At 36.5% G+C, this 18,103-nt stretch overlaps 1 protein-coding gene across 1 annotated transcript in view; it reads right to left on the bottom strand.

Moving 5' to 3' along the window:
* The window catches only part of LOC117173663, a 41,312-nt gene extending 24,233 nt beyond the window's left edge, over positions 1–17,079 (bottom strand). The window contains exons 1-5 of the mRNA XM_033362303.1: positions 16,966–17,079; positions 16,706–16,753; positions 16,281–16,413; positions 16,032–16,224; positions 15,848–15,967 (exon numbers count right to left, since the gene is read on the bottom strand). Of these exons, the coding sequence (XP_033218194.1) occupies positions 15,848–15,967; positions 16,032–16,224; positions 16,281–16,413; positions 16,706–16,753; positions 16,966–17,036 (565 nt within the window). The 5' untranslated portion in view covers positions 17,037–17,079. The remainder of the gene's footprint in view (positions 1–15,847; positions 15,968–16,031; positions 16,225–16,280; positions 16,414–16,705; positions 16,754–16,965) is intronic.
* Between the last annotated feature and the right edge of the window lie 1,024 nt (positions 17,080–18,103).

Below are 18,103 nucleotides of genomic sequence, written 5' to 3'. Positions count from 1 at the left end.
TAAGCTCGAGGCGAGAATCCGTTTTCTTATTGTTTTCTCTACTCGACCAATAGAGTCTTAAGATTTTGTATTCGTTCGAAGAACTGGTTAAAACTTAGTAACATATCAGGCGTAGACAGGGTAGCCACCAGTATTACTAATTCTAATTTTGTACTTTCCTGTTAAGTAATAAAATTCTAATTAAAACTTATATAATAGTTGAAGCCAAATTTTCAGAAATATATCTTTTAACATTTTGTGTCAATTTTATACCGATAAAATTGATTATCGTGCTCGTAATTTATATTTTAGTTAAGTTCGAATACTATATACGACTTCACCTCAAGATAACTAATAATGACTTCCGTGTTTCAGGATTACAATTGTAATATTTTCACCTTGACGTTACGGTTTGAGGGGGGGGGGGGGGGGGGGGGGGGGGGGGGCAGTGTAGCAGGAAATTATTCCAGTCCTTACTTAACTTGTAATAATAATTAAATCATACGTAAATTTCAAGATGGGAATCTATCTGAAAGTACCCCTTAGATTTTTTTATCTTTAAAATTTCAAATTCTTCGATACGTCAGATTTCTGACTGACTCGGAGATTAATTGACAATTGTTAGGGATCTCAGGACCTTGACGAGAGACACGCATGGCTTCTTCAATCGCGCGAACACCAAGAAAACGAAAGCGCCTCACTATCCGTTAAAATCTTGTAACGCGAACTTCGTCGGGAGCCATTTCCCGACCGTTGTCGAGACTAAATTAACAGCGCAAAAACCGTCGAATATTAGCGAGCAATAACTTGTCGTCGCATTGGATATTGATAAAGTATCATCGCCAAACTGGTTAAAACATTTAGCCTGGGTGAAAGATGAAATTCGAGACATGGTCCGAATGGAGATATGGTCCCATTTGCCAATTACAAAAAACCACCAAAATAACTGAGCAAGCATCTAATATACTACCGGACATCCCAACAAACCGGAATGGTAAAATCGCCCTAGATATTTCTGGACCTTTACCAGAAACTCGAAAAGGCAATAAATACATAGTAAGCATCTAAGACAGATTAACAAGGTACACTATTCTGTTGCCTTTACCGAACGAAACATCAAATTCAATCGTTGATGGACTGTTAGAACACTATATCTGTATCGTTGGTGCATTTAAAACCATTATCTCTGATCAAGGACAAAACTTCTTGTCTGAATTTGTGCAGAAATTTGAGGAAGAACTTCGAATCCAGCACATAAAAACAGCAGCGTTTCATCCTTAATCCGACGGCAACATTAAAAGAATGCACTCAACTTTAAAAAACTTAATCAAAACATTAATATCCGAAAATGATAACGAATGGGACGATAACTTGCAATTGATCAATTTCGCAATGAATACTATGAAAAATTTAACTCTAGAAACAACACCATTTGCGGCCACTTTTGACAGAGAACACAATATCCCATTTACAAGAGCCCCATCAACCAACCTCACATACTAAGATTTAATTAGGAACTGGAACCACAACACAACCGTAATATCATGAAAATGATAGAGAGAATTGAATTGGAATAAGAAAAAACTAAAAAAGATTAGATTAAGTAATAGTAAGAGCACATTCGATTTACAAATCAGAAGATAAAGCAAAAATTAAAAATAATACCAAAGCCAATAAACTAGATCCTTGTTCGAAAGGTCCATACGAAGGTCCATACATATTGATTAAATAATGCGACGTCATGAAAGGGCTGCCTCCTGAAAAAACTAGTGAAAAATACTATAAATGTCACCCGAGTGTAAGCGTAAAAACAGTCATATGCATAATATGTGAAGCGGTAAATCACAAAAGTGAGTATGATAGGTTATCTATCAAGAAGTATGTTGGAAACAACTTGGTAATGTGTCCTGAACATAACCAACCAAACCTAACCTCAAAAATTTCCGAGGAAAATCTAAGTGAATCAACTAGATATTTAATTGCGCAAATGAAAACAAAAACTACAGTGCAACTGCAAAAGGAGTTGCTTGATGAAATATCTGACAAAACACTAGATCATCATAATTCAACAATTTTTGATCCAGAGGTCCAACAACAACAAGAATGCATACTTACCGAAAACACGCTTTTAAAAGCACTGAACAAGGAACTGAGTGAAAAAAATGAATTAATTGGTGAACTTCTAACTTTGCAAAAAACCACAGCAATAAACAAGGCTCAACTAATAAGGAAGAGTTATAATGGCACAACACATCAACTTAATTGAAGACATTCAGAACCAAGTTATCAAACATGAAGGTGTGTATCACAATATAAAATCTCTCAATAAGGATGGAAACATTAAAGGCAGTCGCATCTTATATGTAAATGTTCGTAGTATTAACCATAATTTTTATAAACTCGAAATTCTCATTAAGAGATTAAAAATTAAACCGTATGTTAGAGTATGCGCCGAATCATGGAACATTGATAATATAGATTTATATAAACTACACGGCTTTAAAACCTACTATAATGAAAGTAACCTAAACAAATCAGACGGAGTAATTATTTATATAAATGATTGTGTCAGAGAGACCACAGGAATAGTACAAATAGGTAATTTAAAACTATTAAATAGTAAAATATTTTAAAACAATAATATAATTCTAATAATAACTGCTTTATATAGATCACATGATATGTCTTGTCTAGAATTTAATATAAATCTACACAAATTTTTAAATAAAACTAAAAACTATTAAAACAATCTCATTATTGGCGACTTTAACATTGTTATTTTAAAACAAAATATTATCAGTGAAGATTTCTTAAACAATCTACTTGAAAACGGTTTTTATCCAGGTTTCATTGTTATAACTAGACCATTGAATGAAAGTGGAAAAGGATCATGCATTTATAATATATTTATAAAGAATAAAAATATACAAACAAAAACTTTCAAAGTGTCGACTCCTTTTACTAATCATTTTCCACTTTTCATTGAATCAAATAAACCACCTAAACCGGAAAACTTTGAATACAAATACTTCTTCAATTATAAAAAAATGACCATCATTGCAGCACCAATAGACTGGGGAAAATATAAACTTCTTCATGATTGGAATGAAGCCATGAATGGGCTAATCAAAAATATACGAGATTGTATAGATACAAGAAAACCAGGAAAGACAAATAATAATCGCAACAATAAAACAAACCAAGAAAAAGTTGGATTACCAAAGCCATTGTGATATCCTGTGAAAAAAAGGAATACTTTATAATAAGCTTAAGCATGATCCAACAAACGTGTATCTCAAAAAACAATATAAAAGCTATATGAAGATTCTAGATAAAGTAATAAGAGATGCAAAAATAAAATATGATAGGAATCTGGTAAATAAAAATTGCAACTATGCTAAACAACTGTGGAATATAATAAACACAAAATTAGGAAAAAAGAGATAAATTAATAATAAAATAAACTAAATACTAGATAATGATAATAGTAAAATACAGAATCAAAAGGAAATAGCGTCACACCTCAACTCTTATTATTGTAAAGTAGGTGAAAATCTATCCAGAAATGTGAAAAAGAAACCCAACAGTAAAAACTTAAATTTACCACTATATAACTCCAATAATTTTTTTATAATACCAATTGACTACCTTGAAGTACAGAGAATAATTAATGAAATGAAAAATAAAAATAGTGGAATAGACAAGATTAACACACTAACTCTAAAAAATTTATCTCCGTACATCTCTGATGTCTTGGCACACATTTTCAATTTATGCATAGAGAAGTCGATTTGGCCGGATTCGCTCAAAGTTGCTGAAATAGTACCAATTTATAAATCTGGTCACAATTATGAAGCTTGTAACTATAGACCGATATCTTTGATATCCAATATTGCTAAAATTATAGAAAAAATAATACATAAAAGACTAAACAATTTCATATCGAAAAGCAAAGTATTATCAGAAAACCAGTTTGGCTTTATCAAGAACAAAGCAATGAAAGATGCATTAAATCTTATTACTAAAACTATTTATTTTAATCTAGATAAGATCAAGCTTATAGCAATTATTTTTTTAGACTTAGCTAAAGCTTTCAATTGTGTTAACCACAATTTTGTGGCCCAAGAATTGTTATTCTTGGGCCACGACTCTTTATAATATATGTTAACGATTTACTAATACAAATGCCCGACAACTCTATTATTTCCTATGCTGATGACACTGCCATTTTTTCTATTGATGAAACTTGGAAAGAAGTAGAAACAAAAATGAACAATCTACTTGTAAAAGTACAGGAGTGGCTAGCACTAAATAAGTTAGTTTAAAATTCAGAAAAAACTGTATTTAATACTTTTGGTAATTATTGTGATAGCGTTCCTGTAAACTTAGAGATAAAAATAGAAGATAAATACATAAAGAAAGTAGAATACTGTAAATATCTAGGATTAAGAATGATCTACTATGCTTTCCTTCACAGCATTATAAATTATGGAATAATTGCTTGCGGTTGAGCCTACATGAATTATCTGAACTTATTGCAAAATGTTCAAAAAAGACTATTAAAAATTGTAAGTAAAAACACTTTTGTAAGTGAAAACCCAATGAACCTTAGGCAATTATTTGCCTATGAATCACTTAGCCTAATGTTGTAATATAGTCCAAAAGCTTTTTTATGTTAACAACAACAGAATATTTCTCTTATATTTTAGTTTTAAGTTATATATGTAAGTTAATTTTAATCAGTACCCCGCACAGGTAATTTTTGTTTGCCTCTGGGGGTTGCAGGTTGCATATATCTGAATTGTATATGTATAACTTGTAAAATGATAAATAAACTAATTGAAAATTGAAAGGGTATATCTTTGCCACAAAGAATGTAGACTAATTACAGGAATAAATGTAACTGCAATAGAGCAAATGGTAGAAGCAACAGATCACACGTTAATTTTAGCTGAGCGAGCTTGTGCAACTTCATGTGCACCCTAGGAAGAATTAAAGTTGTTCAAAGGAACATATAAACGATTGATTTATAAAATCACAATCCTGCATAAGTTACTCGGAACACAAAGGTATAAGAGATGATTAGCTAACTTTGTCATCGATATCTCTAAAACACTATTTGAAATACTATTCAAATCTGTATTGACCCAAATAAATTCTGAATTTGACATTTATATACCGGTTATAAAGCTATAGCACCAGTGTTAGCGAATCATACAAAGATTTTAAAATTAATATTAGATTCTTTATCAACCGAATAAACGAAGACATTGACACTGCTACCAATGCTATCAATGATGGCAAGCACGGGATAGCGCATACAGAATTCTTAACACCTGCAGTTTTAAAACATACGCTACAAGAATTCGAAGAACACCATAGAACACGTTATCACTTTGACAAAGCAGAAGAAAATAAACAGTATATCTGCGATGCAAGCTTACTCTCTGTGGCAATATTTTAAGGACTTTTTACTTAAATTCTAGACAAACCCGTTTTAGAAAAGGAAGGATCCTTACAAAAAATTATCTCTGTACCTGATCTCAAAATAATGCATAGAAGAACCTGCGAAGCAAGCCTTTTTAAAACATATTTCGATTTAAACTGTCATTAATCTCCGTACTTACTTGACAAGGAAACCTTAATATCTATCTCCAATGTTATTATATTATATATTAATAATAATAATATTATAATTCCTCTTGTTACAACGAAATTAGATATAATTTGCGAAAATAATTTAACGGCTGTGGAAATAATTAATCATGTTAAAATAGACGGTAATAATTGTAAATTATACAATAATTACGATCAAGTAGATTTGCCTAAACATATAAAGGAAAAACAAACCTATTGGATTCATAAAATTTACAACATTAATTCCGATGAAGAAGACTTGAGTAAATTAGTACTAAAATTAATTCAACTCCCTAAGCAGATAGACAACGACGAACTCAAACAAACCCGCTTAAGCTTAGACAACACCGAGAATACACTCAAAAATATAGCTGATCACTGGCGTATGAAAACATGAGTGGAAACCGGCCTAGAATAGATTAAGTACGTAGGATACTTCTATTTACTATTAATATCATTATGGAGATGAAACAAATGTGGTATCTTCCAAATAATCAGGGCATTATTACCAAAAAAGCTCTGTTTATTCTGCGTCAAAACAAAAAATAAGATGACTCCACAAACTGTAACCTATAATGCTGCTACTCAACCGTTAATGAAACCAATGGAACTGATTAATACTAGAAAATTCAAAATAGGTTTAGAGGACTAAAACCTTGTCTAAAAAGGGGGGTGTTACGCAGTTGACTTCGACCTACTTACGTCATACATTACGGTAATCCCACATGTATCTACTTGACTATAAGTAGGGCAAAAATGATGTTCCTCAGTTAGTTCCAATCTGGTTTTACGACTGTAATCTTGTACAATTAATCCAAAGAGTTAATAAAGAAATACTGGATTGCCTAAGAGCAATTCCGATACGTTTTAAAAATACAAAAATACGTTTTAGCGCATAAAATTATCGTAATAAAAAAAAGCAATTTTTTATTAATTTTTTTCCTTACTCGACGCCATATTATGTCGGCAATATCGAATTTCATAAACCGCCTAAAGGTTCTCAAAACTAGATCAAATTTGCTTAATTTTGAGCCTAAACACGATTTTTTTAAGTCAAACCAATTTTGGACAGCAGATGTACATGACATGCTCTGCAACCATCATCTGGAATATCTTGGATTAAAATGTGGAAACGATATGCTAAAGTGGAAATGACGCCGTCTTGAAATGCAACAATGAATTTCTATGTACTTCACTTCATTGTGGATGATTGAAGGAACGCAAAAGTTAGGTCATGCGACATTAAATATTGATGTTCACGGAAGGTTTTCTCCTGTTCTTTCTTAATCCGGGCCTTCAAGAGTGAGGACTTGAGAAAGGTAAGATTTGATGCATTTTGGTCACCCCTGATACTGAAGTCAAGGCCGAGTCTTTCAGCAGCTTCCTCTGCTGCTTTGTACAGAAACGCTCCTTTGTCCATTTCTTCGGGCTTCCTGACCATTTTAAGAAGAGAGCCGCCTCCATTTGCAACTATATGTGGCGTACTCAGAATAATCCTGTTCTCAAGATATTCAAGATTAAGTATTCCGCGATCATCTAGATGGCCTGAGATGTGAAGTCTTTGAAATAGAATACTTTAGGTGCATGCTTTGGTTTATGTATATATATATTGTAACTAGGTTTTCCAAAATCCCGTGTACCTACTGCTAACACGGCCTGACCGGGGGAGGGACAGGTGGGGTAACCTAGTCTTAAGACGGCTGCCACTTTTAATTTATATTTTAATTTATTTTGCGCCAGGTAGGGTTCACCCTACTGGAACCTCCACTATGATATCCTGGCGTCGCTTAGCAGGAATGCTAGCTCCAAATTGACACATGATACTAAGAAAAAGGGAGGGGTAATTCTTGCGGGCGAGAGAGAGAAAATTACTAAAAACACTTAGGTTTTCATAAAACAAAACTGAAGCTTATTTATTATAATGAGAAGAAAAGAAAAACAAAGTTTAGTTACAGTAACTTCACTGGTGATTGGGAGACCCCCTGTCAACCCTCTGACTGATTGTTGTCAGACCTAGAATCCCCAGTCAACCCCCTCACAACCTGCAGACTAATTCTATCTAACTTATTGTCAGGCTGCTATCATCCTGACAACCTCTTGAGAATTTACAAACACGCAATTGTCAATTTTATTGTCAGGCTGAGAACATCCTGACAGTACTCTGAGAATCTATAGGAACGCACTATTGCATTTCTTGTCAGGCTGAGAACGTTCTGACATTAACCTGTGAATTTACAAACATGCGGAGAGACGCGGAGAGAGAATCCAATTTCGGGAACCCGCACACTATTTGGGGGAAGATCCACCGGAGACACTGACGTTCCTTGCTCCTACCTCCATTTTCGTTGGCAATTTCTTCGCCAGGTCGTTTAGAGAGGTTAGGTCGGCCCAACTTATCAAAATTGGTCTTTGGAACGAACGCCTCTCCAGATTTTAAGCCACGCGGGGGTCTCCGCCGGTCTCACGCCACTATTCTTAATCACTCCGAACAAAATTACGGGCTATTGCGGAACTGCATCGAAGCGGAAACGGCACTTAAGATAGGTGAGAATAGGCACACTTACTTTTCAGCCACCTGGCTGCCGCTGCACAGTCCTTTCCGTCGATGCTGCGTCTTTTCCAAAAATATCCAAAAGTTGCGATGGTGTTGGTTCTGGCCGTACCCACCGGTTCTTAAGCCCACTCTCCGTTCCCTGTTCGCTTCCGTCGTCTTCCCGCTATTTTTCCGTCAGACCTTGCCAAGTTTCTGCAGAGGCCTCCGTTTATTGGTTGGTGCCAAAGGGCGAGCTCCAATGAGGTCTTCCGCCAATGCGCGCCTTTCGTGGTAAAATCTGTCTTGCCGATTGGCTCTGGCCTACGGACTGCTAAGGTTGTTTTTGGCTGTCGATTCATTATTTTTAACATGGCTGTTTGCCTCCCCTCTCCTGCCAGAGTGTGGTTGTTCATTTTCGTAGTGTTGCAGGGTTGGTTGTGTCGGTTAGGATGGTCCATCTGGTGCTGCCGCTCGCCGGCGGTCGCCAAACTAATGCCTCGTGTTACCCGTGCTTTGAGAAGCGGCGCGAACTTGGCGCGCCGTCCCCTTATATCCAACCCTTTTATCTATAGATACTAGTGGAAGTTTACGGCGCTGTCTGCTGCGTGTTTATAGCTGTCAGACAGTTTCTATGTTTTGGAATTGTGTTGTATTGATTGAGAGATGATTCCGGCTTTTCCGATGCTCGTCGCTAATATTCTTTATTCTAGGTTATTTACATTTCCACTGGTTTCCCTTAGCTACTTTTCTTTAGGTAAATTCGCTTGTTTTTACAGTGTTAATATTTCTTAATTTTGCATCAATAATAATAATAATAATAATAATCAATTAGTACTATCCGTAAAAATAACTAAATTAATTGGAGTCGGCTTGAGATTATTTCTTTTGACACGCGTATGTGACTTTCGTCTTACTTGATTCCAGCTTCGGCGAGACCCCGTGAAGTTTTTCTATATCTTTATTAATTAAGTTTCAAAACTTCATTACAACTCCCTCGGGCTTAGCCGAAGCCCACCGGTTTTTGATTTCCGCGCTGTGGTTGCTCTCTCACCGCTCTGTCGGCCCCTTTCACCTCGGGCCCGCTCAGTCTGTTTACAATGAGGAGGGGTCCCTGTTATTTGGGGGCATATTAATAAAAATAATAAAATACCAATCCGAAGGGATCCAACCTGTGCTACCCGTGACTTTTATCGTTTCCGAGACTCATTTTCTTAACCTGGACCATCCGGGCAACTCAAGTTCCTGAGTGAAAGGAGGGACCCCCAATGCTTACACATTCCTCACTATTTGGAAGGTAACTCAGACTAAACTCTTCTAAACAAGTATAGTATGTAGTAAAAGGAAAAAAATCGACACACTAAATCTAGATAATTACCGACAGATTGCATAAAAAAAAATTCTCGTTAATCTAATCTGGCGAGAATGACGAAACAGAAGTCTACGGTCTATTCATTTCTACCGTACTTTGGACATACAAAGGTTTAGGGGAACTACTAGAAAGGCGTTGACTACTTATTGTTCCACTACTCCCCTCTCCCTAGGCGGTCCCTCATCGTAGTAGGGGACTAGAAGTTTTACTGAAGATCCTAAAACGCGTACCACAAGGTATGGTTCTTGCTTTTTACCCCCAAATCCTCTCGTTACCCATTTTTGGGCTGAGGATGTCACCTTTTGTTTTCACATGACCCTATCTCCTACTTTAAATACCGCGTGTCGCCGCCTTTTATCGTAATTAACCTTTTGACGGTCGAGCGCATTCTCGTGGTGCAGGGAGACTAGATCTTGTAACTCTTTTAATTTAATTATTCAGTCCTATTCTTAATTCCGCGAGGCCTGGTGTCTACATTCGCGAAACGGGCGTCTCTTAGGCAATTCGGTCGGTTCCTCGACCCTTTGGCGCAAGCTATTGTACGGCTTCGGATCCCTACCCAAATTCAAGTAAGCCGGGCTAACACCCATGGTGCTATGCACGGCCGTATTGCAGGTGAACCAAAAAACTTTGAGATACACTTCGCATTGACGATGGTCTTGGGCTACGTACGCTGAGATCATCGTTTCGAGGACTCCGATGACTCGCCCCACAGAGTCCGCCTGCGGATGATACACCGCAGTAGACGAGGGCTGCACCCATAAAGAAATGTTCCTTGCCTCTAGGTCTTCGAGAACCGGATCTATCGACGGGTTCGGACAGTATCGATGAAGCATTCCATCCACTATCTTCCACCCATGGAATTTTCTAGGAGCTTCTTCTACCTCACGCAGTCGCTTACGATACCCCTCGTCCTTCACAGGCTCCATGACAGCTATGGAGATTTGCTACTTCCTCCTCGTAAAAAAAGGGCATCAGGCACGTGGTGCAAAGCTTCTTTCCGGTATACGGCCTCAAAATCGTACTCGAGGAGGTCAAGTGCCCATCGCGTCAATCGGCCTCTTGAATTGTGAAGGTTGTGTAACCTTTGCAAAGAACTGTAGTCGGTGATCTCTGTGAAGTCGAAACCCTCAAGATAGTGCCGGAATTTCCTAACTGACCAGATCACGGCTAAACACTCATTTTCCGTAACCGAGTATTTCATTTCGGCGTTCGACATCATTCTACTCGCAAAGGCTATTACCCTCTGAACGCCGTCTTGCATCTGCGTCAAGACTGCTCCCAAACCAAAATCGCTTGCGTCGATCTGAAGCACGAATGGGACTTCGAAATGCGGGTAAGTCAAGATTGGTGCCGTCGCCATTTGTTCTTTTAGTTGAGTGAACGCGCTTTCATGTTCGCTGACGCATTCCCATGGGACATTTGTTCAAAGTATTTTGTTCAGTGGTTCCTCGTCAGTGGCAAAGTCGGGTATAAAACGACGGTACCACGATGGCATGCCCAAGAACCGTCTCAGTTGCTTAATTGTTCTTGGGGCTTATTATGAGAAAAGGGGCTCGACTTTGTCCGGACGAGGAATCCAAGATAACGCACAGTCAGTCTGCCGAATTCACACTTCTTTGGGTTAGTTGTTAGTCTAGCGCCCCGTAAGCGATCTATCACTCGAGCTGTCCATTCCTGATAGTCCTTAAACGTCGCAATATCGATGACTATGTCGTCGAGGTACGCGTAGACCTTAGGTTCCATTTCTGGCCCTACAAAGGAGTCTACCAGTCGCTGGAATGTCGCAGGGGCCCCGAACAGTCCAAAGGGCATCCTTGTAAACTGGAAGATCCCCATTCCAGAAAATGTAAATGCTGTGTATTCCCTACTATCTTCGCCCATCGGAATCTGGTGGTACCCCTACTTCAAATCTAGGATGGTTATGTACTTCGCAGCGCGAAGTTTCTGAAGGATTATATCCATCTTGGGCTAGGGGTACACGTCTTTCTTGGCGAACTTCTTGAGTCTACGGTAATCCACACAAAACCTATATGTCCCGTCTGCCTTTCGGGCTATTACTACCGGACTGGACCATCCGCTCTTCGATAGCTCAACAATGCCCTTGGCTCACATTCGGTTCACCTCATCTTGCATATTTTTCAATACTTTCGGGGACACTCGATAATATCTCTGTTTTATCGGTGGGTTTTATGATGGTCCTCCTAAAATCTGTTCTTCTAGCCTTACTTGGTAGAAAGTATCCCCAAAGCAGTCCTGAAAATTCCGCTTGCATTGATCCGACGTTATCCATCTTGATCTTTCTGACGGAACCAGTGCCACGCAATATCCTTTAAAAGGAAGGGCATAGACACTAACAACTGCTCGTCTGTGAGGAAAGAGGCGGCTCTGCCCTCTTCGACCTTCCACAAGAAGTTGTCCACGCTCGAGCCCTTTTGTCCGTTAAAACTGATTATTGACTCTTCTACGATTCTTCTCACGTCGCTTGGTTTGGATATGGCTCATGTTGGCCCTGTCCGCCCGTTTGAACATACCTTTTATCTTGGGCCGAGCTAATTTTCGCGCTTTGGTATTGTCTTGGGGACTCACGCCCCTTATAACCTGTGTCGTACGGCCTACTCTTTGCTTCCCTTGGCTCTGTGAATTTGGGGGCCCATACCCATCATAATTATCGGATCCGCCCCTTATTGTCCCAAATCTATCATTCTCAGGCTCTTCTTCCTTTTTTAAAATCGGGTTCATCTGTGAGAAGAGGCTCGACGCTGGGTAGTGGTAAACATCCGGTGCCCTTTACTTTCCGCGTCAGACGGCACAGTTGCAGATGAAGATTTCACCTCTGGATACTTGTTTAGAGCCACCGACCTTTGTACAATGTTATGAGAAACAGGGTTGGCGGATCAGATAAAGTGATCTTAGAAGATCACCCTTTTTCATCTGGCTCGGAATGGATTAAGCTTAATGCTGCTCCGCCGGGATTGTGTTCAATTGGCTAAGTAATGAAGCTTTTATACCTCCAAGGCAGGCGATTATTAGAACTACAATATGCACTCTGTAACCTTGGTGCAGCATTCTAAACTCATAAAAAAGAGTTTGATACTTCACCTGCTTTTCATCCTCCTTTGCCGTGATATTACCATCGGCTGGTGGAGAGAATTCAATCACGTAAATTATCTTCGTCTTCAGATCTTGAAAGAATATATCAAGCTTTGTAGCAACAATACGTGAAGTGGTGGACAATAAGGAATTGGATTGAATCTTACACTCTATCATTGTTCAAAACGGACTCGAAATCCGCATTATTTCTCTCTTTGAAAACAATTGAAAACAATTCTTTGTTTCTGAAACGAAGTTATATTCGACATTACCTTGGCTAAGCTTTCACGGAAAAAACTTTAATTTAATAATAAATTTCAGGTTAGTTTTGTCTCGAATTATGCTAATTACTAAAATTAATTCGTCGCATTGTTTCTACTTGATCTAGTGACGATCTCAAAGGTTGAAATAAAATGTTGTTTAATAAAATCAATGATTTCTTGCAGTGGCAATGGCTTTTGCTTCCTCCCAAATCTGAATGTACCTATATCTACCATATACGATAGAAAAAGAATTTGCTTCCCCCTCCAAAAAAAAAGTACGGTGCCACTGATTCCTTTTACTTATGCAGTCCTTGTTTTGTAACTTTTTCAGAAGCTAGACTTGACCACCCATCCCTTCAGCACCCTAGCGGCTCGCTTCTAATCTACACAGAGGCTCAACCTAGTGCTACATTCTGACTGGCAGCTAACTTCTAGTATATGCAGCAGCTTGATTCTATCTCATACTCTAACTTGCAATACATTCTAGCCTATATCGGGTATATTATCCAGTTCTGAATGCGACTAGTTGTGAGGCTTTAATCTTAGGCTAGTTTTTATCATGGATTTTATTCTTTATTTATGTTTTGTAACAACCCTATTTCCGGGTTTGAATGCTTCTCCAGATTCTCCAGAAATTTCATTCTGCCCTGTTTTCTACTCTGATAAATTCAATTTTCTTTTCATAAGCCTTTTCAAAAATACTGATTGATATTTAGAACATTTAGACACCCCGCTGCAGGTAGGATTAAAATGTGATGCGCGGTGTGAGCAGTTGCCGCTCAGGCATAAACAAACAAAATACACTATATCTACACTATATCTATATATATATAATATATATATATATACACTATATCTCACTATATATGGGTAATTCCTCACGTTCTCACTTTCTCCAGGCCTAAGACCGGCACAGTCACAGAGATTCACTGTACTTACGCCTAGTTCTAAATATTTATATATGTAGTGCCAGTTCGTAACACGGGCAGGACGACGACATTAAAGTGGCAGTGTGGAGAAAAACCATATAGTGGCATATTTCTGGCGTCTCGCGTCTTTGCTCTCTGACATAACTCAAATCTTGTACGTGAGGTTTATTCTAATTGCTCGGAAATGTGGAAAATGAAAGAAATAAATCAGAGGCTTGTAAATGCTGGGTTTGGAGCTGTCGAGCGAAAACACGCGGTGCCACGTTTGCAAATTTAAAACAATCATAAAATAATGTATGTGAAAGAGTAACATGATAACATTGTAATTTCCATTATGTTACTATGTTTTAATTTAAACACTTGCAACATCATTACAATACATTTCTAATGTCATTGACAAAATCTTTATTTGTGCACAATAAGTGTCAGCAAATCATGAATTTTTGAATTGGGATCCGCTATTTTCTTTCCAAAGTTATCAAGATATTAAAAATATAACTATAGTTTAAGCTTTAAATTTAATGAATATTATTTTCATTTTTTTACATATTGCAGGGCGCTTGTATAATATGCCTCTTACCCCTGCTGCTAACTCATTATTCGGAACCAGCCTAGTTGTCTTCAGAATACTGAAATATTATTTGGATTTATAATTTATCAGTTGCCTTAGCGCTTCCACTATCGCACTCAAAATCCTTCCGCTTTGGGACCAGCAATATGAAAAAGGTATATGTTGAACAAACTGAAAATGTAACCTGAATCCTTAAAATTATTTCATCCGGCATAGGCATGAAATAGTGCTTTTTAAAACCTTTTTTCGTTCCATAAAGAAGAAACTTATATGGATAATCTTAACAAATGCTCCATAAAATGTTTTGATGGAGAACATCATAATTAGTTATCTCACTATCTCGTTGACTTTAATTTTAATATAGTTTTCTTTTACCTTTTCTGTATATAAATGTCGAAAAAAATTATGTATGAAGGGCTCGCTAAGCTTTTTATGGTTGAAGTGATTTTTGCAGAAGGAGCAGTCGGCCTATCTACGGCTCAACTACAACTACGCCTTCGTCTTGCCTAAAGGACACCGACTGCTCTTAATGAAAAATCCTTCTCAACTAACAAAGAACAGTTTTACGTTTTTGCAAAATTAACTACAAATGACATTCATTTTGTGCTTTCAACTGACCAAATTTCTTGTTTAGCTTTTCAACTTTTCCCTCTACACCTTCTTCTGCTCTAACATATGGCATTCCTAGTTTAGATTTTCTAAATCCTTTTTGGCTTTTACCTGTAATAAAATTATATCATCAGCAAGAATAATTGTAACTTATGTTATATGTATATTTGTCATTCAGAACCTCCTTTGGAAATTTATTTTTTGCATTAAAGCTTTTATGGATAAAACTGCCGTTAGATTTATTCACCTCCTCCTACCCCTCCACGTATCATGGCTTCTTTACTTATTCCAAATCCATAGTCTCTTCTATCTTTTCGAGATATTGCAATTCTTTGACCTATGATACGGTGTGGACTCATTTTGAATCCTTCACTTCTTCCACTTCCTCGAGTCTTTTTAAAATCGCCAACTATGATAATTGGTTTTAAAATTCCAAATCCTTCACTTATATCTTCCCGACGACTTTCAAATTCGCCGACTATTTTAATGGGTCGAATTATATTAAACGCTCTACTTCTTCTGTCAAATCAAGGATTTTCAAATACGCTAACGGGTTTTCTTATTTCAAATACTCCTATTCTATTTTCGCGATATTTTATCAATCTGTCGAAGACATTGAATTGTCGACTTCTTTCGAATGCTCCACTTCTTCTATTTTTTACAACTATTAGAACTCCATCTATTTTTTGACCTGAAGTGAAAGTTAATTATTTTGAAATATAACTTTAGATTGTATTATTATCAGAAAAAATAATTTCCTCTTTTTTTTGTTAACAAGCCTTAGATGTAAGCAATCTTTTCTGTACCCATAGTATTAAAATAGTACCAAATCATTATTTTTAAGAGTTTACTTTTCTAATTGACCTTTTCCTGATGCAACTGTCTTTTGTTTTGAATCTGTTGATGCCTTTGACGCTTTTGATCCCCTTGACGCTTTTAATGCCTTTGACGCTTGTGACGCTTTTGACTTCGATCCAGTCTTTTCTGTAATTATAATAATATAATAGTACCAAATTATTATTTGAAAAAGTTTACTTTTCTAATTGACCTTTTCCTGATGCAACTGTATTTTGTTTTGAATCTTTTGATGCCTTAGACGCTTTAGATGCCTTTGAAACTTCGGATGCTCTTGACGCTTTTGGTGCCTTTGACGCTTGTGATTCCTTTGACACTTTTGACGCCTTTGATACCTTTGACGCTTTTGATGCCTTTGACGCTTTTGATTTCGATTTCGATGCAGTCTTTTCTGTAATAATAATATTATAATAGTACAACATTATTGTGTGGACGGTTTTACTTTTCTAATTAACCTTTTCTTGAAGCAAATGTCTTTTGTTTTGAATATTTTGATGCCTTTGATGCTTTTGATGTCTTGGACCCTCTTGAAAACTTTGAAGCTTGTGACAGTTTTGATTTCGATCCAGTCTTTTCTGTAATAGTAATGTTTAAATAGTATGAAATTAATATTTTCAACGAGTTTAGTTTTCCTATTAATTTTTCCTGATTCGACAATCTTTTGTTTTGAATCTTTTGATGCCATCAACGCTTGTAACGTTTTTGACGCTTGTGACGATTTTGAAATTTTCGATTTTGACTTTGATACAGTCTTTTCTGTAATCATAATATCAAAATAGGACCAAATAATTATATTTAACGAGTTTACTTTTCTAATTAACCATGAAGTCAATAATATAATATAAATTATTTAAATTGATAAATTACCGTTTGTTGTAGAATAGCCACCTACGACCTGTCCTCCTTGTTGCTGGCCTGTTAATAATAAAAACACCTGTATTTTCTTCTGACTCGTTTAATACCTTTGATACTTCTGGCGTTTTTAATTTTGATTCAGATTTTGTCTTACCTGTATTAATAATAGTAAAATAGTACCAAATTATTATTTTAAACGAGTTTAGTTTTCTTATTGACTATAGACTTGAGAAAATAATTTAAATTTTTGAAATATTTAAATGATAAATTACCGGCTGTTTTTGCAGTTCCATCTGCGGCATTTCCTTTTTGTTGCTGACCTGTTAATAAAACAAATATGCATTAAGCAAAATAAAATTACGTTTTACGTATGGATACATATAATTCTGCTTAAGTGGATTTTATATCTTTTGCTTAAAAACAACCTGTTACCTGTTATAGTAATATTAAAATAGTATCAAATAAATTTTTTTAACTAGCCTACTTTTCTTATTGAGTATGGACGTAAGAATATCTGACCGTTATCGAGGAACAGGACTTACCGTGCAGTAGCTTACTTTTACAGAAGGCGTGATTCAAGAAGCGGTCCAACACAGGAACTTCGTAAGAGGGCCCTACTTTGCAGTTTAATAATAATTCGACTTTTCCAGATACGGGAGTAATATTTTTAATTGTCATAGAGCAAATAAAGAGCAATCGATTGGTGATTAAAACCCCAAAATTCGATTTTTTGTGTGTTAAGCCCCTATCATCGCGGAGATCACCTATAACTTTAATTTTTTTAAAGATTTAAATAAGAAATTACCTGCTGCTAAAGCACCTCTACCTTTGGCGTATCCTCTTTGTTGATGAACTGTTTGTAAAATAAATATGTGTTAAGCTAAAACAAAGCCATGATTTACATATAGCTGTATATCATTCTCTTTAAATGCATTACATGTCTTTTGATGAAAGTCAATTTTCTTCATATTTTTCACCTTTTTCTGACGAAACTTCCTCTTCTTTTAATTCTGAGAATGATTCAGAATCAGATTCTGAGGATGATTTAGAACCGGAATCTGAAGATGATTCAGAACCAGATTCAGAGTATGATTCAGAACTATATTCAGATTCTGAGGATGATTTAGAAACGGAATCTGAAGATGATTCAGAACCAGATTCTGAGTATTATTCAGAACTAGATTCAGATTCCGATTGACGTCCAAATTCAGCTGCAATCGTAAGATTAAGGTATTATAAATTACTGATTACCAAAATTTTACAACTCTTGTGCAGGCAAGTAAGCGAACAATTTAAATCAAGGTATTAGAAAAAGATATTTCAATATTCAGCAATATTCATACTATAAATTACCTGGATCTTTATCACCAAATCTCAATTCAATACCTCTGTTAAGATGATCATGAAGAT

Source organism: Belonocnema kinseyi, chromosome 5 (genome assembly GCF_010883055.1).
Source record: "Belonocnema kinseyi isolate 2016_QV_RU_SX_M_011 chromosome 5, B_treatae_v1, whole genome shotgun sequence".
In the NCBI taxonomy this organism is placed as follows: Eukaryota; Metazoa; Arthropoda; class Insecta; order Hymenoptera; family Cynipidae; genus Belonocnema; species Belonocnema kinseyi.
This window is presented reverse-complemented; position numbering and strand designations above follow the sequence as displayed.